The 27,395-nt window shown below is 45.4% G+C and overlaps 2 protein-coding genes across 3 annotated transcripts in view; one reads left to right on the top strand and one right to left on the bottom strand.

Annotated features, from left to right (window-relative positions):
• cdh23 (cadherin-related 23) overlaps positions 1 to 27,395 on the bottom strand; it is a 139,697-nt gene that overhangs the window by 26,999 nt on the left and 85,303 nt on the right. Inside the window, exons 14-37 of the mRNA XM_037464975.2 lie at positions 21,548 to 21,612; positions 20,924 to 21,161; positions 19,392 to 19,497; positions 19,161 to 19,288; positions 14,732 to 14,804; positions 13,753 to 13,869; positions 13,326 to 13,438; positions 13,026 to 13,133; positions 11,403 to 11,592; positions 10,767 to 10,912; positions 10,457 to 10,676; positions 9,764 to 9,916; positions 9,420 to 9,533; positions 8,902 to 9,050; positions 5,327 to 5,387; positions 4,722 to 4,870; positions 4,507 to 4,642; positions 3,643 to 4,031; positions 3,208 to 3,309; positions 3,064 to 3,066; positions 2,749 to 2,898; positions 2,229 to 2,357; positions 1,812 to 1,940; positions 1,475 to 1,702 (exon numbers count right to left, since the gene is read on the bottom strand). Of these exons, the coding sequence (XP_037320872.2) occupies positions 1,475 to 1,702; positions 1,812 to 1,940; positions 2,229 to 2,357; positions 2,749 to 2,898; positions 3,064 to 3,066; positions 3,208 to 3,309; positions 3,643 to 4,031; positions 4,507 to 4,642; positions 4,722 to 4,870; positions 5,327 to 5,387; positions 8,902 to 9,050; positions 9,420 to 9,533; positions 9,764 to 9,916; positions 10,457 to 10,676; positions 10,767 to 10,912; positions 11,403 to 11,592; positions 13,026 to 13,133; positions 13,326 to 13,438; positions 13,753 to 13,869; positions 14,732 to 14,804; positions 19,161 to 19,288; positions 19,392 to 19,497; positions 20,924 to 21,161; positions 21,548 to 21,612 (3,396 nt within the window). The remainder of the gene's footprint in view (positions 1 to 1,474; positions 1,703 to 1,811; positions 1,941 to 2,228; positions 2,358 to 2,748; positions 2,899 to 3,063; positions 3,067 to 3,207; positions 3,310 to 3,642; positions 4,032 to 4,506; positions 4,643 to 4,721; positions 4,871 to 5,326; positions 5,388 to 8,901; positions 9,051 to 9,419; positions 9,534 to 9,763; positions 9,917 to 10,456; positions 10,677 to 10,766; positions 10,913 to 11,402; positions 11,593 to 13,025; positions 13,134 to 13,325; positions 13,439 to 13,752; positions 13,870 to 14,731; positions 14,805 to 19,160; positions 19,289 to 19,391; positions 19,498 to 20,923; positions 21,162 to 21,547; positions 21,613 to 27,395) is intronic.
• Positions 6,549 to 8,740, top strand: LOC119213830 (uncharacterized protein C10orf105-like). 2 transcript variants are annotated; one of them, XM_037464978.2, is made up of 2 exons: positions 6,549 to 6,671; positions 7,805 to 8,740. In XM_037464978.2, exon 2 carries the CDS (start codon positions 7,816 to 7,818, stop codon positions 8,311 to 8,313), a length of 498 nt encoding a protein of 165 aa, XP_037320875.2. In that variant the 5' UTR covers positions 6,549 to 6,671; positions 7,805 to 7,815; the 3' UTR covers positions 8,314 to 8,740. The 2 variants fall into 2 exon arrangements, with proteins under 2 accessions (XP_037320875.2, XP_062422545.1); XM_062566561.1 differs by having other exon boundaries at positions 6,571 to 6,665.

Here is a 27,395-nt window from a genome sequence, read left to right on the forward strand (position 1 = left end):
TTCGGCAGGTCTCCAGAACACCACACAAGGACGTGAGGCACTCGCTGCCTAGGGAGCCAGTACAGATGGAGCGAGGTTGTTCCACTTGTGTGCCTCTAAGATGGTGGACACCAGAGGGAGACCCGCATTCAGGGGAGAAAATGATAAAGCAATCTCAGCATCTTGTTTTATGAGAGCAGACAGAGCCATGTGGGAGGGGTGGTGACTGTTGCCCGCTATCTTCTTTCTTGGGTGCTTTTTCCACAGTCTGACATTCACAAGGTTTATCTGGCGTGTACAGGAACTGCTTGCTTATAACTGTTGCCAGCCATATCGCACTGTGACCCAGACGAGCCGAGTTCAAAATGAACGAACACAGTCCGCATATAGTACATCAACTGACTTCCAGATGACAAGTCATCCACCTGTGACACATTTAGTCCATAATTCCTTTTAGCTGTCCGCTTTTCAACGTCACAAACGCAAAAACAACACTCTTTTTCCTCCTTTTGGAAACATGTGTGGGTTTCCTGTTTACAAGCAAAGCCGTTTCCTGTGCCTTCACAGCTGAACTGATGATCAACCAACCCTCTGTTTGAATTGGCTCTGCGGGCTGTGAGGAGACGTGAGGTCTTACTATACTTAATCTCCGTTCTGTATCTTGGTTTCGGGCTGGTATATAAAAGAACACACCAAAAGCACATCCTTTAGGACAGGTTGCTGCATTAAACTGCTCAAAGACCAATGTTTAAAATAGATGTATGTACACAGCACATTTCTGAGAGTTAAATTGACTCTGAGATTCAATTTGAACTCTAAGCTGGTGTTTATAGTGTCCCAATCTTGTCAGTATTAAATCAACACTGAACGAAGTGCAATTTAACTCGGAATAAGTGTCAAAATAAATCTGCTCAGTGTTGAATACAACGTCTTTTAGCTGAAGCTTTTATCAAAAGCAACTTACATTGCATTTTTAACACATGGTGTTAGCATTTTAGCCCTGGGGGCAATTCAGGGTTAGGTGTATTGCTCAGGGACACTTGGGTAAACCAGGGTTCAAACCAACAGCCTTGTGCTCCTGGAGCACCCCCACCAATCCATGCGCCACATTACATGGAGTTTAACCTGATACCAAGAGCTGTACACTTACATTTCAATCCTATCAAAGAGTTCATTTAACTCTACTAAGTGAATCTGATCTTGACACTGGAAAATGAATCCAGCTCTTTTGTAGAAATGACTCTGAGAGTTGAATCTTTTTGCAGTGTGATTTCAACTCTGCACTTTTGCCTAACACCGGAAAATTAACTCTAAGGATTTTTATGTGTATTGATTTATTATATTATTATTATTATATGAAGCATTGACATAATACGTTTTTCTGGATTTAATTCCAGGCTGAAACATGTTGGAATGTGTCTCAGGGCATCAGTGGTCTCTGCCATGTGGAGATGGCTCTTGCAGAGTTGCTCTTGTTTCTGCTGCTGTTTCTTACCGACAGAGGTGGCGTGCCATCATCTTCTACAGTGACAGTAAGTCGATACTCCTGCTGGCGCTCTCGGTCGGGAGGGGCCGGCCGCGTCACCATCTCTCCGGTCACGCGGTCCATGCGGAAGGTGAGGTCTTGGTTTCCAGCCGTGATGTAGTAGAACAGCATGGCGTTGGGACCGATGTCTTTGTCCGTCGCTATCACACGCAGGACGGAAGTACCTCCTCCAACATTCTAAGACACCCACATCATAACAGAGGCCTCAGGAAGGTGGAAGAGACATTGAACTGTGACTGAATAGGTAAATATTATAATGCAAACTGGCGTGCAAGCGCGTCCTTACCTCACTTATGCTGACGTTGTAGCCCCTCTGGCTTTCGATAACGGGTGCGTTGTCATTGACGTCCAGGATGTTGATGGTGAGGGAGTGGTCTGTGTATCTCGGAGGCGAGCCGTTGTCAATGGCACGCACCTGTAACAGCATACACATGCACTGTGTACTGCACACAGAAACAAAAAGCTCCTTCTATCTGTCTGTGAGATCTTGTGTTGGGAACCCAGATGAATAATTAATGTTTTTAAGTGAAAAAATATTCTTTTTTTTATTTCATTATAATTTTACTAAAGTCGGTGTATTTTTTAATGACACAGGGTGGTTATATTTAGGTTGAACAAGAAGTCAGGTTTACATGTGTGGTGTACATGGCCATATGGATAATTGGGAAGAGATCGTGAGTGCATGTTAGGACTTGGGCCGGACCTTCAGTAGGTAGCGGTCTACTGACTCTCTGTCCAGAGCAGCATTGACAAAAACCTCCCCGTAGGTGTTGTTCAATGTCTTGATCTTGAACACATCCTCCATGTTGCCGGCCACCAGAGTGAAATTGACCTGAGGGAGAGTAATGAAAGAGAAAGTGGGAGAGAAAGACGACAGTGAAAGAAGAAGGAAAAAAGACTGTAATAGTGAACCTTTTGTGTGTAGTGCAATAAAACATTGTCATTTGAGTGAATATTACATTACTAATATCAACCACAAGAAGTAGACTTGTAATTATAATAGTACTACTAACAATAATCTTTTCATACAGATTATTTAAGCATACAATGCAACACAATGTGCTTAATGTTAAGTTTCTTGTCTTCTTGTCTTGTTTCTTGCTTCGTAAAATTTGGACTAATCGTTATTAAAAACCTGGAATACTTTTGTTATCATGATCTGTTGATGAGTGGACAGAGATGTGTTTATTCCAACCGTCTCCATCCATCTTCATAATTCTCACCAGTCCATTTAATGCAGCATCTTTGTCCCTTCCCAGCACCACTGCCACTTTCCTCCCCATAGGTGTGCTCTCTGGGATGTTCACTGAAGTATCTGATGTGATGTCAAACTCCGGACTGTTGTCGTTCTCATCCAGAATGGTGATTGACACCTGTCAAGATCAAAATACAAGCTCCATAGCTTGAAACACAACAAAACACTTACCGTTGAAATTAATCGAACAACCTAAATCCTAAAAATGCAAGATGATGCAAATAAATAAATGTCATGCTGCCTGTCATACTGTAAATGATCTTTAAAAAACAGGAAGTCTTACCTTCTGCACTTCCAATGAGAGATGCAATTAATAAAAGAGGAATGCCGTTAAGTTTTCTACAACACACAAGACACAACGCGTCCTGTTTTAAATGTACACAAAACAGAACAAAGATACAATAAGACAATTCAGGATGAGGCGTACCACGGTGGAATCTTTTTTAGGTCCTCCATCATCAGCTACAACGGTTAAGGTGTACACGTCCCCCTTCTCTCTGTCCAGCTGGCCGGTCACCGTGATGCGGCCCTGAAGCACGACACACACTCACATAACTCTGGTTCAAAGTGCAAGCATTCTGATGTGTGAGCCAGTGAGTATGGATTGAGACTAATAACTATCAAACAAATAAACAACAACAAAAATGTCTCATCATTCCAAGGAATTAAATGGCTTAAAAGCAAGCAAGCTGTCTGATCGGCTCACAGTTATACATCAACAAGCTTGAGTCACAGCGGAAGAGGTGCAGATGAATCACACTGCCGTTAATGGGTGGTTAATGACAGACGGCGGGCATGAAGCGCGCAACAAAAAGAGGGACACATTGCGCTCAGATGGCCGTTGACCTTTCCCCCCACTCACCGTGATGCTGTCTATCTTGAAGAGGGCCAGAGCCGCAGGTGACGTGTCAGGGTCGAAGCGGTATGTCAACTGATTCAAGTTGTCGGCCGACTGGGCCCTAACCTGGACGACCTCTGTCCCCGTGGCAATGTTCTCGCGAAGCGAGGCCTCGTAACCGGCGGATAAGAAGGCCACGGCCTCATCCAGCTCATTGAGTAGCGTGACATAGACAGTGCAGAATCGTTGGTGGAAAGGCGGCGCCTGGTCAGTGGCCGAAACGTTCATCAGATACGTGGTCTTGGTCTCGTAGTCCAGGTAGTCCACAGTGGTTACCAGGCCCGTGCTCACATCCACCTCGAACTTGCGGTCTGAGCCGGAGACGAGAGCGTAAGCCACAGCTCCACCGTCACCTGCGCAGGAAGAGGAGAGGTGGTTGGTGCAGAAAGGCTTAGAATAAGCTGCACGCACTCCTTGTAAAATGATTACATTGATACAAACAGTTTGCTCCATTCTGCCTTTGTTTTTGTTATTTCTGTTGCAGGCCTCATGTTTTGGAAAATGTATGTCACACACCAAATGCATAATAACGTGTCTGAAAACAACTCTACGGGAAGTGGATAGAGGAAGTCTGCACCGGAGAGCAGAAGTGAATATTTAAATGCCAGTTTCGGTGAACTGTTTTCGAGTGTTTGCACTGTAATAACAGAAAGAAACATGTGGTGGTTCAGAGGTTCTTTGCACCGGCTCCCACTACTGTCAGGACTAGTGAAGCTGTAAACAAGTACAGGTTTAAGGCCGCAGTCAGCAAAATGTTCCTCTGTGTTGTATGGCAGCGCGATGACAAAGCGGGTCCCCTCTGCTCATGTGATCCGAGACGGGACTCACCCGTGTCAGGGTCCGTGGCACGCACCACGATCACAGAGGTGCCGATGCCAGCGGTCTCTCTCAGGCCCAGCCGGTTGTACTGCTGCTGGGTGAACTCTGGCACCTCGTCATTGGCATCGTCCACATATATGATCACCTGCAGGGAGAGACGTCGGGGTTGTAACTTGCACACGTTACAGCATCCTCCCCCCTCAAGCTGCCCTCCCCTCCCTCACCCTCACGGAGCTCCTCATGCTGCCCTCGTCGCTGTTGTAGGCCATCACTTCCAGCACGTGGGAGCTGCTGGTCTCTCTGTCCAGTGCCCTGGGGCCTCGTGTGACCAGACCGGTCTGATTGTCTATGCTGAACAGATTGTTGCTGTTGCCTTTGTACACAAACACACAAACACGCACATACACACACAGGCCAGTAAGAAAGGGGGAGAGAGGGGAGGTGAAACAGAGCAAGAGACTTCTTCAAAAATACCCATTTTAGTGAAACATTGAATCTATTCGGCCAATTGGGTGAGATAATTGGTTGCCTTCAATGCAAATTTACTTCCAGTCATTACTGGCATTTTCACTTTGACTGCATCTAGAGAAATTGCATTGGCAACAAGAGTAATGATCATACATAACCCTGGGCAGAAAAGCTGAAATCACTCAAATTTTGGAAACTTGTGGAAATCCAATCTATCACACATTTTCAAAAGCTGGATTAAAGCCGCAATCAAAATAGATCTAATGGTTCAACCTGGTGCATCTTGGGAGCCTATCCTTTCTTTGCATTTGTTTGTAGAGCAAGGAGACCGTGTCTCCAACCCAAGTGATGCAGCACTTACCAGTGAGGATCCTGTACAGAACTCTGCCGTTCTCCCCCTGGTCGGCATCTGTAGCTTGAACCTGTGCAGACAAACAAGCACACAGTTTGTAGAAAATAACCCCAAACACAACCAAATCTACAACACGTATACAAAAGAAACACCTTGCTGCAGAAAATTGTCATAAATCTCCCATCACAACTGTTACCATTCAACATCTTTACTCTTTTCATTTTGCAGTTTGACAAAAGGAATTGTTAAAACACGCATATCACCAAGAGAGAATAGAGAAGTTGGGTCACCATAGAAAGTACATTCCTTTCACACATTTATTGAATCTTTGATTTCTACAAAGAGATGGGCAAATACCACTTCTTTCTCATTCACCACAGCCACTTGTTGCCACACCAACCCCAACGTGGCTCGGCAGTAAGTCTGTCCCGTCAGAACTTCCTTCTCTGTCTGTGTCGCAGGCGGAAAGCCGGAAGCCGCTGCAGACAGCGCGGCTCCACAGCGCACACAGATAGTGGTGTGCTAGTGTGGCATGCTGGGCCGCTGCCGATAGGGCCATGAACCCAGAGAGGCACAGAGCCGCTGGCGCTGGACGAAGGCTCGGCCATGTCACAGCACTCCTCTGTGGAGGTGTCAGACTCTACGGAGGGACCCTCAAAGTGCATATTCAATCGCACACAGAGACACACAGTCAGGAAGGCATGAGGAAATACACGCACACACACGCGCACACACACACACACACACAATCTCTCTCTCTCTTCCAGTCCCCCCCCTCCCTGCCCTGTGTGTTCTCCTCTGCTCTCCCTCACTCTCCCTGTGAAGCGGGGCCCAACTTCACTCTCATTAGCTTTATAAAGAGATGTGGAGAGACGAGGAGAAAGAAGAGGAGAGGGGAGGGGGCGATGGGAGAAAAAAAAAAAAAGAGGCTGGGGGGTCAGATTGGGGAGTGATGAATGGGGTATTACACAGCGGACTGCACCACTTAGGCCATAAAAGGGGGTGTATAGAGTGCAGGACTAAATTGCAGAGCCAGATGTTGTAAGTGTAAGCATGTGGAGTGTAATCACAGAGAGATTCTTCACCCGCCGTCTGCACAGCTCACAAAACAGACTATTGTCTGGCTCCGGGGGATTAAAACAGCAGCGAGAGATATATGTCATAATGCCGTACCCCCCCCCCCCCCCTTCACTTTGCCCCCTTTCACTCTTTATGCCCTCTTCCTCCCCAGCGTTTTCCCCCTGTGTTCTGGGAAAGCAGCAGTTTAAGGGGGAAAAACAAGTGTGTGAAGCCAAGGAACGGGTCTGACCTCAGTTACTGGAACTAAGCAAGGTGCTGTTTTTACAGTGTGGGTGTAAGTATATATTTTCCATGGGTCTTATTCCCAATTACTAAAGATCAAGTTTGAAGAAGCAACGTGAATTGGCAAGAAATTGAAGTAGTGAATCATCACCAAATTTTAAGATGCTTACAATTTCATTAATGTCTCGTAAAACCTACAATTTTAGATGAAACTCCTAAACGCCTAGATGTGAGGTGCTTGACTTGAGTAACCTTGTCTGTACGTGGAGACTGTTGTTGTGCTCATTTGGTTGAATATTATTTGGACTTAGACGAATGTTGCTGGTGAAAAAGTTAAGAAATCTTTGTTTGAGAACTAGCTGAGCAGTCAGATCTGAGGGAGCAACAGTGTGGAGAGGAGAACACCTTCCGGCTAAGCTGCCGAGCTTAGGAGCAGCGTGGCTAATCGCAAATACGTGACGCGCAGCCTACAATCTGTATGGATGAGGAAAGTTTGTGCTTGAATTGCTGGCAGTATTTGTGTGTGTGTGTGTGTGTGTGTGCGTGTATTTGCGTGCGTCATATGTGCTCGGAGGCGCTGACTAATGAACTGACTCTCTAACAAGCCATCCTGCTCCACTGGCCTTTTCACAGCTTTCCTGGCATTTGGTCTTAAAAATAATTTCACGTCCCAATGTGTTTCCCTTAAACCGATAAGCCATGCTTTGTCTCCGCTGAATTAAGGACGATGACATTTACAAATGTTACTATGCTGAAGATGGGGGCGCAAAGAATGGGGGCTCAGGAGAGGGGGGTATAATTGGAGCCCGGGATGGAAGAGGTGGGTGCCTTGCATCTTACAAGGGGCATTTTATTAAACCCAATTTGTTTTACATTGAAGAAAGCCTTTCAAGCGTTGACTGTTTTGCAGTCCTTGATTTAATAGCTACATAATTGCCAAAATGCCAAACATTTCTGCATGTGCACGCGGGCATTTCTGTGCCTATTTGTGCACGTGTGCACTTACGTGTGTGTACATTTAGTACTTGGGTGTATAATCCCAATAAAGGGAAAAATAAACCTACTCAGCTTGGTTAGTGAGGCAGAAAGCTGTCGTGGCACTTGAACACACACACGGAGTAACACATGCGCACACACAGCATCCTGACACCTCCCTCCAATCTAATGTTTTTTTCCCCATCCAAGGCCAAGACAACATGAACACCACTGAACCAGATTCCAACTCCACCTCTACACCATACACAGAAAATGTCCCTCTGTCCAGCCTTCCAACCACGTGGATGTCTCCCACCAGCCCACTGCCTCCATCCCACTCCCCCAGCGTCCTGGACCCAGAGTTCACCATCATGGTGGTGCTGGGCTTGTCCCTGCTGCTGGCGGGGTTAGCCGCCTTCCTGGCTGTGTGCCGGCCCTCGCAGCAGGACGGCGGCTCGGAGGCAAGCTGCGCCCCGGGAGGGAGCTTGACCCGGGGAGGAAGGCGGTCCAGCGAGCCCCAGCTCAAGGTGTGGAGGAGGCTGGGGTCATACCGGCGTTCATACAACATCTCCTTCAGACGGCCGCCCCATCGCAGGCCGTACGAGCGGGAGAGCGCACAAGTGTCCCAGCCTCCGGCCCGACAGACAACGCAGCCAGACGCCAGAATGGAGCCCCCCCCCACTACGCCTTGTCTGTTTGACTATGTCACGGAAATCTGACCAGAGGACAGGCAGGAGGCCGACTGACTGCTTCCCAAAACAAGTAACACACCGGCAAGGACATTATTGATAGCTGTAAAAGGCGATCCAGAAGTCATTTTTGGGACTAATCTCACTGACTGATTTCACCCTCTGCAGCAGGTAATGTTTTTAGGTATGGGTGTGGTTTTTTGCACTATATATAGAGTTAAAAAGAGTATTTAATCCAACAACGAATAAATTCTCTCGACAAAAATTGAATGCATCATTAAATTCACCTTCTGCACTGAAATAAATTCCCTCTGATTTAATTAAATTCCATTTTTTCCAAGCAGAATGAAATAAACAGATGTAATGCACACAAATTGTACAAACTAAATTCTTCCGGCAAGGCACTTGTTCAGATAATGACTTCTATTTTCATGCCAATAAATTGATTCATAGTGTGGGTACGACTACCAGTCCCTCTCTTCACACCAATAATTGTCCTGATGAAGAAAATCCCCATCCATCTTCTAAATAATGAATGCGATTGGTTTCATATGCAACGCTATGGGTTATCAGTGCGTTCATTACAGTGAGGGCTTGGCCCCCCGGTGTGTTCCCTACCTGGAGGATGCTGGTCCCTTTGGGCACGCTCTCCAGTATGCTGGTCTCGTAGCTGTTCTGTAGGAAGATGGGTCTGTTGTCGTTGACATCCTGCACCTCCACAAATACAGTCGCCGTGCCGGTCCTCCGGCTGCCTGCTGGACCGTTGTCTATGTGCACAAGCATTCATACGTTCACTAAACACATCCGATGCTACCATTCAGGTCCATGCTAATTTGGAGTGTAACTAATACCCAGCATCCATTTCATGTCTGTATATCTCTGGCTAAGGCCATTCATCGCTAGGAAATAAAGCAAAAACTCCCCAAAAGATTGCTATAAAAACAAACTGGAACATTTTTGGCTCTCCACAACAGTTGAGCAATAGTCTGAAATCACAGCAGATGTGCAGACGGCACAAACTTTTCATCATTGTGGTGCAAAGTAAGGAGGCGGCTGCTTTGAACATCATGAAGAAAATTAAGAAAACATGTCCTATTATAATAAATGCAAATAAGGACTGTGTGAAAATAACACACCTATAGCTTCTACAACCAGTGTGTATGCCTCCTGGGTCTCTCTGTCCAGGCCGACCACAGTCCGAACAACTCCATCTCTGAAGCCCACGCTGAATTTACCATCCTGATTACCACCTAAAAAATACAAAACACAAACACATTTCCAAATCCATTTACAGCGTGTTAGTGAAACATTGCATGCACACAGTGCAGCTATGATACTGACAAAAGCATGCAAGAAGAGCTCGACCCATACACAAACTCACACAGAGACGGATGGTTGGACAAAAGATACTGTGCGTGCACATAGTCCACATCACTGTACCCACAGACACACAAAAACAACTCCCACGGGGACGTCTGACCTGTGATGAAGTAGCTAAGTTCGGCGTTGAGGCCAGCGTCGTTGTCAGAGCAGCTGAGGCGCGCTACAATGTGGTCTCTAGGGACATTCTCCTTCAGGGAAACATTGTACACGCGAGGGTTGAAGGTTGGCGTCTCATCATTTACATCCAGAACTGACCCACGCACACAAACACACAGACAGAGAGACATGAGGACACACAGATAGACGTACGAGAGGACAAACAAGGCAGCAATATGGCGCAGTGAGTAGAAGGACCGTTGTTAAATCAAAGGGATTCAGAGACAATGGAGCAGCTTCTTTTGTAGCCGGCTCGGGCTGCCAATGACTCCCCTGTGAGGTTAAGAGACGTGAGACAGATCTCAGCTAAACGGTCCATAATGTGTGGATGCTTGTGAGTCATTTGAAAGTGTTATTCAATGTTTCCATTCCTTTTTCACTATGTTTACAGCAGACTATTTTGCCCAGTTGTTTTTTCCAATCCCACCAGCAGGTGGTAGCATCATTCTCAGCAGACTACAGGGATTTCAGGGCTTATTTGCATTAACGAAGTAACTCTTCGTGCCATCCTGAACCCAATCATATTATGACTCTGCAGTTTTATACGTAGGGCAATTTTCAGAGAGAGCAAAGGGAATTCATTCCCAGTTTCTCATCATCATCATCATCATCAGCCAAATGAGCAGACTCTTACTTGTGACTGTGAGGGTTGAAGTGGAGGTGCGAGGGAACTTCCCGGCATCGTATGCAATAATTCTCAAATGGTACTGTCCGATCTGCTCACGATCCAAGACCGCCACGGAGCTGAGGACGCCAGAGGAGGTGTTCAGGTAGAAGTCGAGGCGAGGCATCCCCATCTGTAACGCCATTGTAATCAGTCCGTTCATGTCCTCGTCTGGGTCCTCCACCCGGACCTAAAGCAGAGAGAGATAGACCAATGAGAGATGATACTAGAATCCTTTTGTGTGAATGCCATAACGCATGAAAATAGTCTCGTATTTCACCTTAAAAACGGAGGATCCAATGGGCAGTCCCTCTGGAACTTCAGCCACAAAGGGCAGGTTGAGGAAGGTCGGGTCGTTGTCGTTGAGATCCAGCAGGTTGACAAGCACAGTGGCGCTGGCTGACGCATGCAGTGGAGGTGTTCCATCTAAAGAGGGCGCCAGAGAACACGTAAAGACGCACATACACACACCCCACGGCTCACTACTTGATGCTTGCCACTGCTTTTGTACTCATGTGATCCTTCTTTAAAAATTGCAGGTGTACTGGACCTACATCCTATTCTTCGACAGCACTGGGTATCTGACTATATCATGGGTTATTATTCTTTTTGTACTATTTTTAACTCTTTGTTTGACGTCATGTTCTAAATCATTCCTGTGCACCCCAGGAAGATTACAAATGGTCAAAGGGGTTTATAAAGAGCCCCAGTAAAGAGTTTCATCATAAAACTTGGGAAATGAGGTTTGAAGAAAGAGGCTAATTGTTGCAAAAGCTCTCCGCTGAAAATGATATAGAGCTAGAGTATTTAAACTCGCTTACACAGGGTTCAGGTGTTTCCGGAATCAGGCCAATGTACACAGTGGAAGGCAAATACAAGTGCAAACTGACATCCCAACTACACACATACGACTCACTGTCAACAGCGGAGATGATGATGGACCTCATGAGTTGTGTGTCCCTGGCGTTGGAGCTTTCCCTGTCCAGGGTCAGCCCACTGGTCCGGATCTTCCCAGTACTGCTGCTGATGGTGTAGAAGGGGTTTACCGGACTGATTGTGTACACCACTGTGCCATTTTGCCCATTGTCAGGGTCAAATGCCAACACCTGCAAAGGGGAGGGACGAGAGAAACACGTTCTGAAACTAAGCCACCAACAGCAGTTATGTTAGCCTTCCCTATGTAAACGAATCCTCCAGTTCTATTACGAGGTCACATGAGAGTGTGTTCAAGAGAAGTGGTTTAAGAAATCGGGACATGGCAGGTTTTAAGATACTAAGAGAAAAAAGAAACTATAATGACATTAACAGTAATAAGAACATCCCCATCCCACCCACAGAGCATCTTCACACCCCGTCCAGCTGTTCTAACATCAGTCAGCGAAAAGAAAAACGCTCACGTCTTATCTTTCTGACACAAAGTGGCGTCGGGTGATGAATGTGTGAAGCCAGGAGCACGACTAAAACACTGACTGATTCTTAAAGAGATGATAAATTATTCAGTGAACTGACTAAAAACTCTGGAAACTGGTTAATTGGTCATTAGCAGAATAAAGTTTTTAAAGGTATTGAATAATTAAGGGAACATGGTAGGAAGGCCCATTGATTTGCAGACAAAGTCAGGTGATATAAGATGTGGGAAGGTGTGAAGCTGAGGCCAGTTCAAAGAATCAATTCTGGCCTGAGCAAAGCACATTAAGGGATAGTGAGCAAATATATTAGCCTTGTCCATTGACCTATAGCCCTAGTCTCACTCAACAGTAGCAGAAAATAAAATACTGCATAGAAGTGAGTTACTGGAGGAGCTCACTATGTGTGTAGGCGCTGGTTGTTAGAGCCTGCAGGTGATGGTGTGGTGCTGGGAGATCAAAGTCAGATGATCTTACACTTGGCACTGCGACCACATTCATGGCTCGCTGGACACCTCCAGGAGAATTTAGCGGGTGGCCTCTTGTCACCATAAAGATACTGGCCGGGCCGGGGCTACATTTGGGCCAGGTACAGGACTGAGAGCCTCGATGGTTTGGTTTATTGAATAATGTTCAAAGGGGCTGAGTCACATGCGGTCTGCATGTAGCAACGATTAAGCATCAGTAACTTTCACCACTTCGCCATTCCACCGTCTTGCTCTGCAAGGTGGCTTCTCGCTTACTTTTCTGCCTGGCAGCTAAATCATTTGCTATGCGCCTGACTGCGGGCTACATTTTAATTAGCAATCGGACTCCCTTAATTACACTCACTGACGACTCCTTAAATAATGGACAACCAGGGCTTAATTAACAACCACACATTGCCAAAGACACGAGGACGATGAGAGACTTTGGGGTAATATTACAGTGTTTATTTAGCGATGACCTACGCAGTAATGACAATTCATCCATCAACAGCGGCGGACTATGCATGCATGTGTCCTTCAAAGTGTTCGGTTTTTCATCTGCAGTGCGCCGCCCACAGAAAACTGTTGCATTACAAAAATCTTCACTTGATTGTTGTTGACAATCAGCTTGTGAACAATTTACCAGGTTGGTTGGTTTGTACTCACAGAGAAAACATCAGTGTTCATTGGACTCATCTCCACTATGTTGGTTAGGTACGGCTCGTTTCTCCACACAGGGGAATTGTCATTGATGTCCAGGATGGTGATGTTCACCTTAACAAAGTGCGAGCAAGGGGAATAAAGGTAGAAAGCCAATGAGCCACTTTTGATGTTAGTTAAGAGAGCAATCTTTCTGTTGTATACGTACAGACAGTATGTCATTTAATCCCAAATGATTATTAATTAGTGGATAAGAAATTGGTTGATTTTGTCAGCTGTGAAAAGATGGTGCTCTATAGTGGTTACCGTGGCAATGCCAGTCTTTTGCTGAGGTCCCACCCCTCCATCCACAGCTCTGACTATCAGGATGTACTCGGATTTCAGCTCCCTGTCCAGCAGGGCTGTGGTGGTGATTTCTCCTAAAGAAAACACATGGAATCAGACCCAAATAAAAAAGCAACAGCCATGGAAAGTGAAGGCCAGACATGTTTCAAGGTAACTCTCACGCCAAGATGAAAAGAAACAACAATGTGCAAACAAGCAGAGTGAAGAGCGTAAAAAAGACACTGGAAAATATATTGCAGCTTGGCCGTATTACGGTGATTACAAAAATATCTCACGAAATTCCAACTTTTAATCCAAATGGAATTAGTCCAAAAAAACTACAAATGTGCTTTCAGAAAAAAAAGGGAAAAAAAAGTGTACATGGGCCCTATCACACCCACACATGCACCTGAGCGCGAGTTGAGACGGAACTGAGAGGAGCCCTCCAGGGAGTAGATGAGTGAGGCTTGGCCATATTCCCGAGAGGCGTCCAAATCAGTAGCATTCACAAGCAGCACAGTCGCCCCTGTGGAGGAGAGGGAGGGATGAAGGGAGTGAGACAGAAAAAAAAAGTTACAACTCATGGAGTGGGAGAAAAGAAAGGAACTTGAGTTGAGGGAAGTGACAGAGAAGCTGCATTCAGAGAGCTGATTTCTTCCCCCGCCCCCACCCTCAGCTCAACCCATGGCACAGCATTGAGTGGGTTTATGGATTAGTGGATTATCAGCTTGTTTGGCACAGCCTATACTTGGCACAGGCCTGATCAATAGCAGGGCAGACAGGGGGTGGGGGGAGCCGCTGGACTAGCCATGAGGCGAGCCTTGCAGCGCGCACGCACTCGGCCCCCAGCTCGGGGGCCCAAGCATTTCGAGCCGCAGTCCCTTACAGCCCGGGCCCCAAGCCGCTGAGCTGCGTGCTCCTTGAAAGCGGGCCGAGACGCAGGCTGCGGCCGGCGCCCGCCTGAGCTCAGAGAGAGAAAGGGCCGGTCAGACATCTCATTTCCCACCAGCGACTGGAAACTAATCTATTCTCTTGGGTAAAAGCCTTTTCTGAATCGCGCATGAGAATGAGCAGAAGAGCCAGTGATTTGGCCATGAAGAGTCAATATCCTGCATTCTGATCGAGCATTTAAAAACATTATGCAAAGTCATAACAAATGAAATTGTAGAGGAGGCTGCCAGAGGAAGCATTTCAAATAAAACATACCCCCAAGAAAGCAGGGCTATTTGTTGGATGTGCTAATGGTAAGGCAATTCAAGTATGAGGGGGCTGCATGTGCTCCACGTGGGGTTTGAGCTGTTTGGAGTGTTTAAGTGCTGTGTTGGTTTTGCACCAGAAAACGCATTCTAGCAGCTAGACTCAAACCCCAAATGTATAAAGTGACTCACCGGCTATGATGTTCTCTTCGATTTTGATGATGTAGGACTGCTTGCTGAACTCCGGTGGGTTGTCATTTTCATCCTATAGGGGGTGTAAACATTGACAACTCATATAAATTGGCCAAACAATGAGGAAATGCCTGTGCAGGAAATGTGCTTTGGAAGGCTGCAACCACACATAAGCATTGAGAATAACACATTTAAATAAAAAAAGGTCAGGCGGAAATCAAAAAGAAGACAATAATAAGGCGGGAAAGTTATTCCAAACATTGTTATCATCGGCATTCCCCTAAAACAATCAAGACCTGTCATTTGACAGCAATGACCGGAGGCGAGTTCCCACAACCTCCCACTCATTGAATTACACTGTTTCCAGTTGTGTGGCTATTGGCAGAGAGGCTCCCCACTGTGTGTGAGCTGCTGGGAAGCGTTAACACTTTAACAACAGTCTCTGGCCCCATTATCTATCTGGGTTGTGTGTTGCACTGGTGTAAAGAGTTGTGTGTTAGCCACTGATAAACCCCTGTGGTGGGAGACACGACACTGTGGAGGACAGAGACAGAGAGAGAAGGAGCGCAGGAATGTGCACATGCAACACAATATCGCTCCCTCATGTAGGATGTGTGCAGATGTGCGTACAGCTCTTGCATAGAATATTGAAAAATATTTCAGCTGGATTCATCCATTCTACGCCATGGTTTCTTCTGTAATGACTAAAAGTGACTTGTATAATGGATGTCAATCAGGGGAAATGAGCCAGTGGAGATACTGTTTATGACTCCTAGATGCTCATTATAGTTGTACTGCTGCATTTATAGTACCTCGGAGCGGATTCACTTTATTATTTAGAAAACAGAAAAATGCAGATGAAAAGATTTTAAAGGAAAACACCTGGCACTGTGCGTTATATAAAAAAATGAACTCCATCGGGATCTTGTCAATCAGGCAAACGGAGAACAGCAAAAGAAACATTATGGATTCTAATATTTCATTTCATACAATTCAAATGGTAGCCTTTATTTGTTAAGCCTCAATCCATTGTTCCACTAAGAGTGGAAGAATGGTACATGTTGCCCCATAGACAGGTGAAAGGCAGAAACAAGTTGCACAGCTTGCTATGAATCTGACGCTCAGATGTTTGAACTGAAAAGCTGCGTAAGGAAACAAAACATCTGAGTTGCGTTCTCCACACAACCTCTAACCGTGTCGTCTGACAAAAGCAACACAGTCTGCCGTGAGGTGAGAAGTCACAGAGAGCTGATCTGTAACAGACACGCATCGCAGCGTTTCTGCCTTAGATGGTGTCGAAAAACACGAGACGCCCCGTGCGTGACATCATGACACAGCCTTTTATACATGACTCTTACACGTCTTTAATACAAGACACCTGTGATCTACCGAGTATACGACTTTCTCAAGAGCCTTGAAATACGACTTGTAGAGATAAGACTGACAAAAGCGACAGAGCTGGAAGATCAGATTGCTGCAAGCAAGTCTGTAGTCAGACGTACTCAGAATAATTCAGACAATAAAACCCAATACGTCAGTGAATAGGATCCTAATCATGAGGATCATAACACCTGTCACACACTGCATGCACATCTGGACCTGCCTGTCCTCCTTTGCTTCACATATGGGGGGGGGGGGGGTGCTTCGAGTGCATTTACAAATTGTCTGTAACAGGTGAACCGCGCTCTGTGTAGCCACAGGGGGGTTTGGGGGGGGGGGGGGGGGGGGACTTCTGGGCTCTGCCTTCCAGCATGTTGTCAGCAGCTCTTTGCAGAACCCTTTTGCTGCTGGATGTTTGATGAAGGCTGCCAGCGCTATATTAATGCTGAATAAATTACAACACATTTTCATCATTTCCCAGGATTCAAGTGGCGCGACCACATCTCCCACAGGAAAGTCGCCACTCTGCAATTAGCACCCAAATTGTTCATGTGCTTGCTACATTAACTTTTACCTCTATTCATTAAATCTGTGCTCTGTATAAGCACAGTGGTCTCAAAGCAAAGGACCAATACACCTGTTTGGAAATAACATGTGACCCCCACGCTGGTCGTACTTATTAGGGCCAGAATTTGTGATATAAGTGCACTTGGCAAAAGCGGTTTTATTTAGCTTTTATCCCTTTCTCTAAGGAGGAATGTTGTTATTTGGAGTGGTAGAAGAAATACTCAAAATGTTAAGTAAAAGTGTTATAACTGCTATATTAAACACAATAGAGCTTAGTAAGAATCCTGCATTCTAATGTTTACTTGAAGTATGAAAGCACCATCATCAGCACAATGTATTTACCTTTACTAAACATCTATTCAAAGCAGAGCAGTCAATTCTAATATGGTGCTGGATAGTTGAATGAATGAAAACATATATATTTATAATTTCTTCATGGCCCCTTTTGGTGAGGAGCCACATGTTGCAGACCACGTCTCGATGTAAAGTCTGCCCCTGCCTTGTGTTTATGTAAACCAGACTAGAGGCCTTTTCCCACCCCAGGAACAGCCGTGTTGACAGTGTAATTGTTTGTATGAAAGGAAGTGAAGAAGGCAGCAGCACAGGTCAAGCGTTCAACCCAGGTTTTCACCAGCACAGAAGTACAGCTTACTCTTTACTCAGACACACAACAGCTCCACAAGATACCACACACATGTTTCAATCTGAGGGAAACTTTCCAAAAAACATTGAAAAAAAGTTTGACTGTTGAGCTGAACCTTTAATTAGAAAGATTCTCAGCCACTGTAAGAGGGAAATCCCCTACCACAAGCGAACAACAGACACATTGTCACTAAATGAGGGAAGATGGAAGGGATTTTTTCAAAAGGGAAAGTACACAGAACAACATGTTTAAACTAAACACCATATAGACACCAAACTGGATATTAACCTCTGTAGAAACCAGTGTGCACGAGGAAGTTCATATTGTGTGTGGACTGGATCAAATTGTAGATTTAAGTAGTGCATTGTGTTCATTGCGAGCTAATATGCATATTCCCAAAGGAATACAAATTGAGCATCAACTGCAACCCAAATCTGTCTCGTCTCAAGGTCTGAACAAAGAAGAGGCCCAACTGACTTAACTACTTGCAAGTAGCACAGGAGCCCTGAGATGCTTTTTGCTTGACAGGGCAAAAAACGTCCCATTGGCTAAACATGTTGAGCATTGATGAGAAACGATGAGAAATGAGCACATGCTCTACTGGCTTTTGGATTCGGTCAGAGTCGCCTGACCTCAGTGACCTCTGTGAATGAACTTGAGTGGCGGCTGAAGTGTAACTCTGAACCCATTTTGATTTTTGAAAGCATTAAACCAACCGCCTGATCCATGTCAGTGACCTTAAGTGTCAAATAACAGCTACTACATGTACATCACTATCAGCAAGGACAACCATGGGAAAACTCGTCCTCCCTTTGGTGATGCTGTGCAATCAACATGAAGGTTACAGTCAAGACATTTCAATGGTTGCTATGAGTACAGAACATTTTATGTGGGAAAACAGAACAATGTCGGACAAAAACCTATTATGTCTTTAAATTGTACTAACTTTTTTTTAAATCTGAGGCCATGGTTTTCAGCAGGAAACCGATGGATTGCCTGCTCCGGGTAGGGAATGTCAATCTTCATTCCTACCCTCACCTATGATCATGAAGGATGGGTCGTGACCGAAAGAACTAGGTCACGGGTACAAGCGGCCGAAATGGGTTTCCTCAGGAGAGTGGCTGGCGTCTCCCTTAGAGATAGAAGGGTGAGAAGCTCAGCCATTCACGAGGAGCTCTGAGTAGAGCCGCTGCTCCTTTGCGTTGAAAGGAGCCAGTTGAGGTGGTTTGGCCATCTGGTAAGGATGCCCCCTGGACGCCTCCCTTGGGAGGTGTTCCACTCACGTCCAGCTAGGAAGAGGCCCAGGGGAAGACCCAGGATTAAGTGGAGAGATTATATCTCCACACTGGCCTGGGAACGCCTTGGGATCCCCCAGTCAGAGCTGGTAGATGTGGGAAAGGGAAGTTTGGGGTCCCCTGCTGGAGCTGTTGCCCCCCACGACCCGACCCCTGATAAGCAGTTGAAGATGGATGGATGGATAACTTTTTTGAATGCGTTTTTAAAACCTTCCAACCAACGCACCAGATGTTATTTCTAATGAGTAAAGAAGACAACCATTTTTTATTAAGACGGGTTGTATTTTTGACCACAGCGGGTAGGAAGGGTTTCTAGCTTTTGATGTAACAGCTTGTAGAAAATACTCTCTCACAGATGAGAGTATTATGATAGTTGATGCTGCACATGACGTTCTTCAAAAAAAAAAAGACTCACATCCCCGGGAGGAACTGCCTTGTACTCTTTGCTATTATTTGCCACGTTTGGAAGAGGCATTGCTACCTGCAGGTTTAGGTGTCAAGTGATACATCATTGATGTTGCATATGTGGCGGGCTTGTACTTACAATCACCTCCACTTTGACAGGCACAGTGCTGTTGAGGGCTGGGTTTCCACCATCTTTAGCCATCACTGTCAAGAAGATCATCCCGTTGGGGACCTGCTCATAGTCCAGAGGCCTGGTCACACTGATCACTGAAGGAAGAAGAGAAGAGGAAGGGAGGGACTCTAGTTTTGTGCTACATGTTACTAGTCTACAACTTAAACATCCCTGCCCACCTCCAAATTGAATGCGTACCTGCGTAGCCCTCCACCATGATGATGCTGAAGAAATTGGGGAAAGCCGAGGCGGAAGTGATGGTGTATGTCAGCACGTTGTTGGGTGGAGAATCCTCATCTGTAGCCTGTGGGTGGGCAGAGATGAGAACTTTTGAGCGAGGCGTAAAGACTGACAGTGCAGCAGGACGCCGGCTGCAGTAAACCGCTAATATCTTATGGGTATATGTTTGCACAGCCTGGCTGCGTGTCAGCATGTGCATGTGTGTACAGCCAGGAAGCTGTCAGTCACTGACGGTGTGTTGTTGGGACACATTGTAGCTGATTCTGGTTATTAGTGGTGCAGGTGTCAATACTGGAAGAACACCAACCGAGCCAAGACAAGCTAAGCAGGCAGAGGACAGCTGAAAATATATACTTTACAAAGCTAATCCACAACAACATCAACAACAATGATGACACCCACTCATTATTCTCCAGTTGGCAGGAACTTAAACAAGCGTCCTCCGGCTGTGAGGAGAGTCTGCTGGGCCTTCCTGGCATCATTAAAGGCTGGACAGGTTGTCAAAAACATTCACTTGTATCTATCCGTAACACACACATCTCAACTCTTTGATTTTATGCCAAAGTGTTGACTAAGCAATACTTTTTTCTCCCCCTCAGTGTCCTAAACGGCAGATTTTCACCACCAGACTGTCGTCCTATTATCAAATTTCAACAGACAGTTTTGTATTTGCCAGTCGTTTCGCACTAAATCTGGAGAGGAGTTGGGGGCAGAAAATAGAAGAATTAAGAAATCAAAGAAAAATAAGGTTTAGCTGTTAGAAAGCAGAAGGGCTGTAGTAGGCGGCTTTGTTTGGAAAGAGAATGAATCAAACAGCCTCTCTTTGCTTTGACTCACATCCTCTTCTATCTATTTCCGTCTCCTAGAATCCAGAGTGTCTGAGTGGTGTGTGTGTGTTTGTTTGTATGTGTATAGTACAGGTTTTAGGGCAAATTGCTGACACACACAATTGTGCGTCCGGCTTCCCCGGTCCTTTCGGGCGGCACATTAATATCAGGAGCATTTGGGGTCCGCTCAGACTAATCAAACACAGCGAGCCAAGCGTGGAGCCCCGTCGCCAGCCCCACCCCCTCAATGTAAAGAGTGCACCGTGGCGGGGTAAGCCCCCGCCTCAAGGGACTCAGGAGTCTCTCCCCAGGGCACAATCAAAGGAAAATCTGGGCCATTAGTTACCATTGTGCTGTGTACCTCTGCCTTTTGTGTGGCAGTGACTGATGGGCAACACATACGGCTGACCTGTTCTTCTCGGATGCAGCACACACACACTTTCATATGAATGTACTGTAAATGTAAATATGCATATTCAGTATTATTGCAGGTATCTTTCAGTTAGTGCACACTTTTATGTACCTACTTGTATGTGTATACCTTTAAATGAAATTACCGCCATTATTTGGTACGGAAACGTAGTTCATTTGTTGCAGCCAAACAGTTGTTTCCGTGGTGTTTTACTGTCACTGTAAACATGAATGTTTCAAAAAGCGTCTCACCCGGACTCGTGCCACCGCCTGGACGGCCTGTTCGTTCTCTCTCAGCGAGCCCGCGTACGCGTCCTTCTGGAAGAGCGGCGCGTTGTCGTTGACGTCCAACACATTGACACGGACCCTCCCCGTGGTCTCCTCCCCTCCGCCGTCCCTCGCCAGCACGGTCAGCGTGAAGCGCCGCATCAACTCATAATCCAGAATGTCCCGCAGAATGACCCAACCGGTCACGTCATCCAGTGAAAACCTGCAAAAGTCCCAAAAGGTTTGGGCAAGTTGAGAAGAGCACCATGTTGAAAACACAAAATATTATACGTTGGATGGATTAATGTTTTTTTTAGGAGAAAACTTTCTCATTTAAGATGTTTCTCTGGCAGCAATTTGCATATCGCAAAACAAATTATGTTGGGAAAGTAATTAAAAATTGTAGGAAGTCACACTGACTATGTTCCTTTAACATATGGAGAATGTGTTGTGTGAATGTTTTTTCTCTTTGCCTCCTTCTGTAAGTATGTGACTGACATCGTCGTAGCTCAGAGTCCCTGGTGACGCTCTCGGGCAGAAACTATGCAGTGCAAAAATCCAAAAGTGGCCAAAGAAAAAAAGAAAAATGAATGTCAATGTGTGTCTTACTGGTCTGGCTCGTCACTGAAGTAGTAACGCACAATCCCGAATATGCCTGCGTCTTGGTCTGTTGCCTGGAGAGAAAACCCAGAATAAAATATACTTTTATAATCAAGTTTATATTTCCTTTCCTCGAAAGGTTTTACTGGACATTCATCTTATGCTGTTTATCATGCTTCTCAAACTGACAATGATCTTTCAAGAGTAATCTATTTTTAATGGCCAAAAAGAGTGAAATTATTCCTTTCCTCAGCTCACCATGTGTGTGTGTGTGTGAGGTTAAACAGCATTTCAACCCAATGGGTTTTGCCCAGTTTATTAAATGTCTCACCCTAACATCTGTCTATGTCGTATGTTGATGGCTTTAAGATAACACATGCTTTGCTGGGAGGTGTTGATTGGTTTTAATCTAATATGAAGTGATACTTTTCCCTCATCTGCATACCTGTCACTGCCTGAAAAAGCAGCCACTGCCGTCACATGCTTTGCAGATAAAAAATGGTGCCAGACGAATACCACATAAAGAGCAACACTTTTAGTAATCTTGTACTTTATGAAATAACCAATCCGCACTGCTGCGTACACACGGGGCGGGGGTCGGCGCTGATGGATCGTGGCTGGAGAGGCTGTTGTAATAGAGTTCCACTCCAGTGGCTCCGCAGTCAGTTGAAGGGCCAAACTGGAACGTGTCTGCAGCCCGCTCTGTCAGCCACGATGCTGGTCACTGTGATTCAGTGACGCCCCGATGCCGACCCTCATTACGGTGTACCGCTGTGCGTGTTGGATGGTAGGGTACATACTTTTTTTACGTAGCTGTGACTTATGCACTTCTGCGCTGAATGATAAGAGTCTGATATGAGAGTTTACACAACAGTAAATGGACTAAAGTGTGTGTTAGGTATCGCTCTGTTTCTTCCCGAGTGTTGATAAATGTGTGCACTTCCAAATGAGTTAGGAAGTATTTATGGTTATGAATGTGTGCATCTGTGAGTGCACATCTATGATGCCTCTCACAGATCAACGGCTGCAGCTATCAATGTGTTTTTTCACCTTCTAAAAATGACACCATGCTGTTTAGCTCAAGCCTGTAATTTCCCAGAGAGCTTGCACTACATCGTCCTTGATGGCCAATCGATGGTTCTCCTTAATGTCCAAATGGCCGTCGCTTTGATGTCAAGTGCACCGAAGCACATCCTGCCCAACGAGTAGACAGCGCAACGCTAAATACACGTGAGGTGTTTGGAACTCCAGTCAGGTCCTTATATTAACCTTTGAGTTTTCATCTGTCATGTCTCCATGACCTCATCATTTAATGCCACTCAACTGCTTCTCCCCCTTTTTGCATTCCGATCTGTCCCTCTCCAATCCTACATCCCTCCTCATCTTTCTACTTTCCTTCCTGCATCCTAAGCTCCGCCTCCATTTCCACTGTCTCCCCTCTCCTCTACATATCACCCCAAGCATACGCTCCCCCTCCATACCTCCCTCCCTCTTTTGCTCTCTCTCTCTTTCTCCCAGGTGAGTGACAGGCCCATAAGTGCCCCAATGATAGCGGTGGGGGTGTTAGCGTGACAGCTATCGAGGCCCTGACAGGAGCTGGGCTCGGCCTGGGAGCTAATACTGCTTCTGCCTCCTCGGCCCGGCCCCTCTGGCATTGACGACACGCAGCGAGGAAGAGAGAGATAGGCCAAGAGAGAGAAGTAAAGAGGGAGAGAGATGATGGATGGGGGAGGATGGGGGGCTCCCTATCTCCCACCAAACAATCCCCGTCACAGTACGGGCCGTTCACTTTGCCAACTGCTTGGCAAAGACTTCCAACTTTAGACAGCGGATGGATGGTCGATGGGTTTGTGCAGAGATTTGCGGTACGTTAACACCTTGGGCCCGAATCATTTACACCAGGGTGTTATGCATTTGCTCCAAAGTAGCCGCGGTTTTTCAACATGATTTTTGTTTGGAGGTTGGAGGAGGTGGGAATGCGGAGAGCACTGGGGGAGTTTGATAGCATGATTGAATTCAGATAAATATGTATACCGTGGTAACTAATTTGCCCAATCATCTTACGGACAATTATTACAAGCATCAGTATCACATGGTTGCATTATCTTTGTGCCTTATAAGCAGCTAACGGATGTATTCATGAAACATCTCTTAAAAACTAAGAAGTATGGGGATGCACACTGCTGTAGACTAAGATGCTACAGAAGCCTGTTGCTCAGCTGCTGTCTGACTGTCAAGAGGCCAACAGATGATACTTTGCAGTCCATGTAGACGGATCCTGTACCCAGGCTGCAGTGATACAAATCTCCCCTGTGCTAAGGAGCAGGGCCCTGAGGTATCAGAAGCAGTTTACTGATCAAAATCCAAACTAAGTTGTTTCAAAGAGTTTGTGCACAGAGTCAGTGCGCTGATGATTGCCAATATAAACTCTGCAAACCCCGGGCTCCTCGGGCAGTAAGCGCAAAAAGAGAAATTAGTTCTCAGTTGACTAGTCTGGTTAAATGATGTGTTTCTCCCCTTCAGAGAGGCAAAGCCTGCAGGCAAACACTTGTGTGTATGTGTTGTGTTGAAGGCATGTATTTGGGTGTACCTGTGTACTGGTACGCCCATTTGTGTGTCGGCTTGACCGTTAAAGCAAGTGGGAGATGACAGGAGAGTTTTTGTATGCATCTTGTGTGCATGTGGACGCTTATCTTTGTTTGTATGTGAAATAGATACACGGGGAGATGCAAAGTGTTTCCAGGTTCATTCAGTCTTTGGGTAAATGTGCGCCTCAACCATTTACAGTATAACCTCTTATTATCACACTCAATTGCTTTCAAGAAAAGGCAGAAATGAGAGCTTCCCCTCACAGGGGACAGAAAGACAGATGCAGTATGTGTGTGTGTGTGCTTGTGTGTGTGTAAACTGGGGTTATGTTGGAGGGGACACAGCAGCAGATTATCAGCACAGCTATCTCATGGACGGCGAAGGAGGTAAAAGCTGCACAGGCTTTTCCATCGTGAGTGAGCTGGAATTTGAATTGATTGGCTCCTAAAATTGCTTTTTCTCCAGAAGCTTTGAGAGGCATTGAAAAGGAAACCAATTACTGGCTGTCAAAGCCTGCTGTCAAAATAGAGATGACCCCCGGTCCAAACACAGACCACCTCCTCTGTCTCAGTGTTGCACACCTAAACACATCACAAAGAACAGATAACAAGCGCACACACACACACACACACACACACACACACAGTGAAGATGTCCACTTTCTAACAATCATTGTGATAGAGACAGTGATGAGGACATGGTTGTCAGGTTGTCTTCCTCAGCTTTATCTGCTTCCACTCATGAGGGTCCTTTCAAGTCTCATATTCCCTGTATCCATGACATAATCACTCATCAACTCCAACAGAACGCTGTTAGAGTTCATGTGGGGAGATTTTTTTTTTTTTAGAACAATAAGTCACTGGACTCTAAAGGGAATTATTAAACAGAAAGAGGACTGTGTATTTTTCTCTTCATTTCTTGCAGATTTGTTCAATTCTAAAATAGAAATACGGAACATTTCTGTTATACACCAATACTATATAAAAGCTTTTTAAAAAGGACCCATCCTGAAAATTTGAGTCACTATTTACACTATATTAACATATGTGACAGAACACTGCACAATGAGACGTTTGTTAAAATACCAGCAGCACAAGAGTCAGACTTGGCTGAGATAAAAAGATATATTACGTTAATCACACAGGTTTAAAAGTCTCTACCTTTAGACCACCAAATAAAGTCTGACAGTCTTGTTTCCTTACATTAATCGTTATTATACCAAGGAAAAGCAATACATTATAAGTGAGAAACAAATCTGTGCACTTGACCAATACCAGCAAGAAGAAAACTCATACACAAACAGATAGTACAAAGTAAATTAATAATTAGGGCTGTCAAAAATAGCGCTTTAACGACGTTAATTAGTTGTTTGTTGTTAATCACGTCAATTTTTTTAACGCATTTCATGCATGCGCAGTGTGACAAATTATTCAGCTAAGGAAAGTACTTCTTCCTCTGGGGAATGCACTTCATCCTATACAACACATTACTGCCACCTGCAGGCATATGTCAGGCCGTCAGGTTCAGCAAGTCGTTTGCGCCAGTCCACTCTGAATGTTCGCAGGACATTAACAAAATCAACCTCAGATCATTTGACCAACAATAGCAAAATGTTCCAACACGTTGGAATCCGACGCTGGAAATGGTCAAGCGCGTGAGCAGAAATAAAGAGGCCGTCATCCCCATACTAATTGCCGCTCGACTTCAAGGTGTAACTTTTATTATTGTCCGGTGGAAATTGGGAGATTTTCGGGAGGGGCTTTGAAATTCGGGAGTCTCCCGGAAATATCGGGAGGGTTGACATGTCTGGTCATCGCAGCCCTGGACCATCAGGAGCACAAACTCACAGCAGAGTGGAATAAACTGCAGAGGCTCGAGACCCTTCTAGAGCCATGCAGGGAAATCAGTCTGTAACTTATCAAATAACATTGATTTGATTATTTTCTGGAATGAATTAAACCAGTCAAACAAGTCAAATATCAATAACATGTATTTATGTAAAAAATAATAATGATGATGATAATAATAATGATAATTATGTATATGTGTCTTGTTATTCATCTTTGGTATGCATTTCAGAAAGAAAAAATGGTTAGGATTCAGGTGTAATTGCAAATTGTGAATAATCCACTGAAAATTCTGATTAATTTGATTAAAATTTGTAATCATTTGACAGCCCTATTAATAATACAAATATCCTGTCAACCTTATATTCTTCTGCTGTTCTATTCACAGCGTTTCTTCATCTTTGGTCTAGGATTACATTCATTGGGTAGCATCGTGGTTGTCTTTTCAAAGGGTAATGAGCAACTTGAGCAGACAATATTTAAAACCTACTGTGGGTAGGGCAGGTCTCTAAATGTGTTGATGGATGATGTCAGATCATAAATAGAATGACACTTAACTGTACAGGACACTGTCCAGTTAGACACACTATCCCTCACCCGATGTGGGTCAAACTCTGCAGTCCCCCAAACTGTGACCCTGTGCACCTGCAGGGGCTTATGGGCCGACACTTTAGCGTAATGGTGGATGGGGAGCGCACCTTTACGACTGCTTCATTGCTCTAAAACGAGCAGGTGGGGCTCTCAGCGACTGCTACCTGCCGACACCATTGAACAGCCTGTTCATATTATGTCCCAGATAACAGAAACACTGCGCACCAGGATACAACTTTTTACACTCCTTTAATATGTATAGTTTTGTCAAAGATGAGTCCAATAAAGTGTTGTCTTCTTGAGGTCTTCACAGCATACTGTAACAGCTTTCAAACTTAAATTATACTGCGCGCATACACAGCCACAACGTAATGACGGCAAACAAACAAACGGCTGTTGCCTCTGGAAGAAAACGCAAAGAAAGACACAAGTGTACTGAGGTCATAAGCTGGATCTGCCTAATGCTGAGCTCTCTGTGCCTGCAAGCTGCTCATTGCAGACAGGCTCTTTCGATGAGATGAGCACAAGCACATGGAGGATGTAGAGGTGAGTGACTGCAGAGACACATACGGAGGACAAAGAAAAACATGGGGGATGAACACGGCGGTCAAGAAATGACACATATTTAGTTTGATAATCAGGTTGAGGAGCAAACACTGCGCCTTAACCACAACCCATTTCCATTTGAGAGTATTAAAGCGGACCTTCCCCTGTGACTCAGTTTTCAATGAACTGATGACCAAACAGATGAACCAATCTTAAGCTCCACCGCACTCCCAAACTGCCTTCTCATCTCATTGTGCAAGCTCACAGCTCCACGGTGCCGATAG

The sequence above is a fragment of the Pungitius pungitius genome, chromosome 13 (genome assembly GCF_949316345.1).
Source record: "Pungitius pungitius chromosome 13, fPunPun2.1, whole genome shotgun sequence".
In the NCBI taxonomy this organism is placed as follows: Eukaryota; Metazoa; Chordata; class Actinopteri; order Perciformes; family Gasterosteidae; genus Pungitius; species Pungitius pungitius.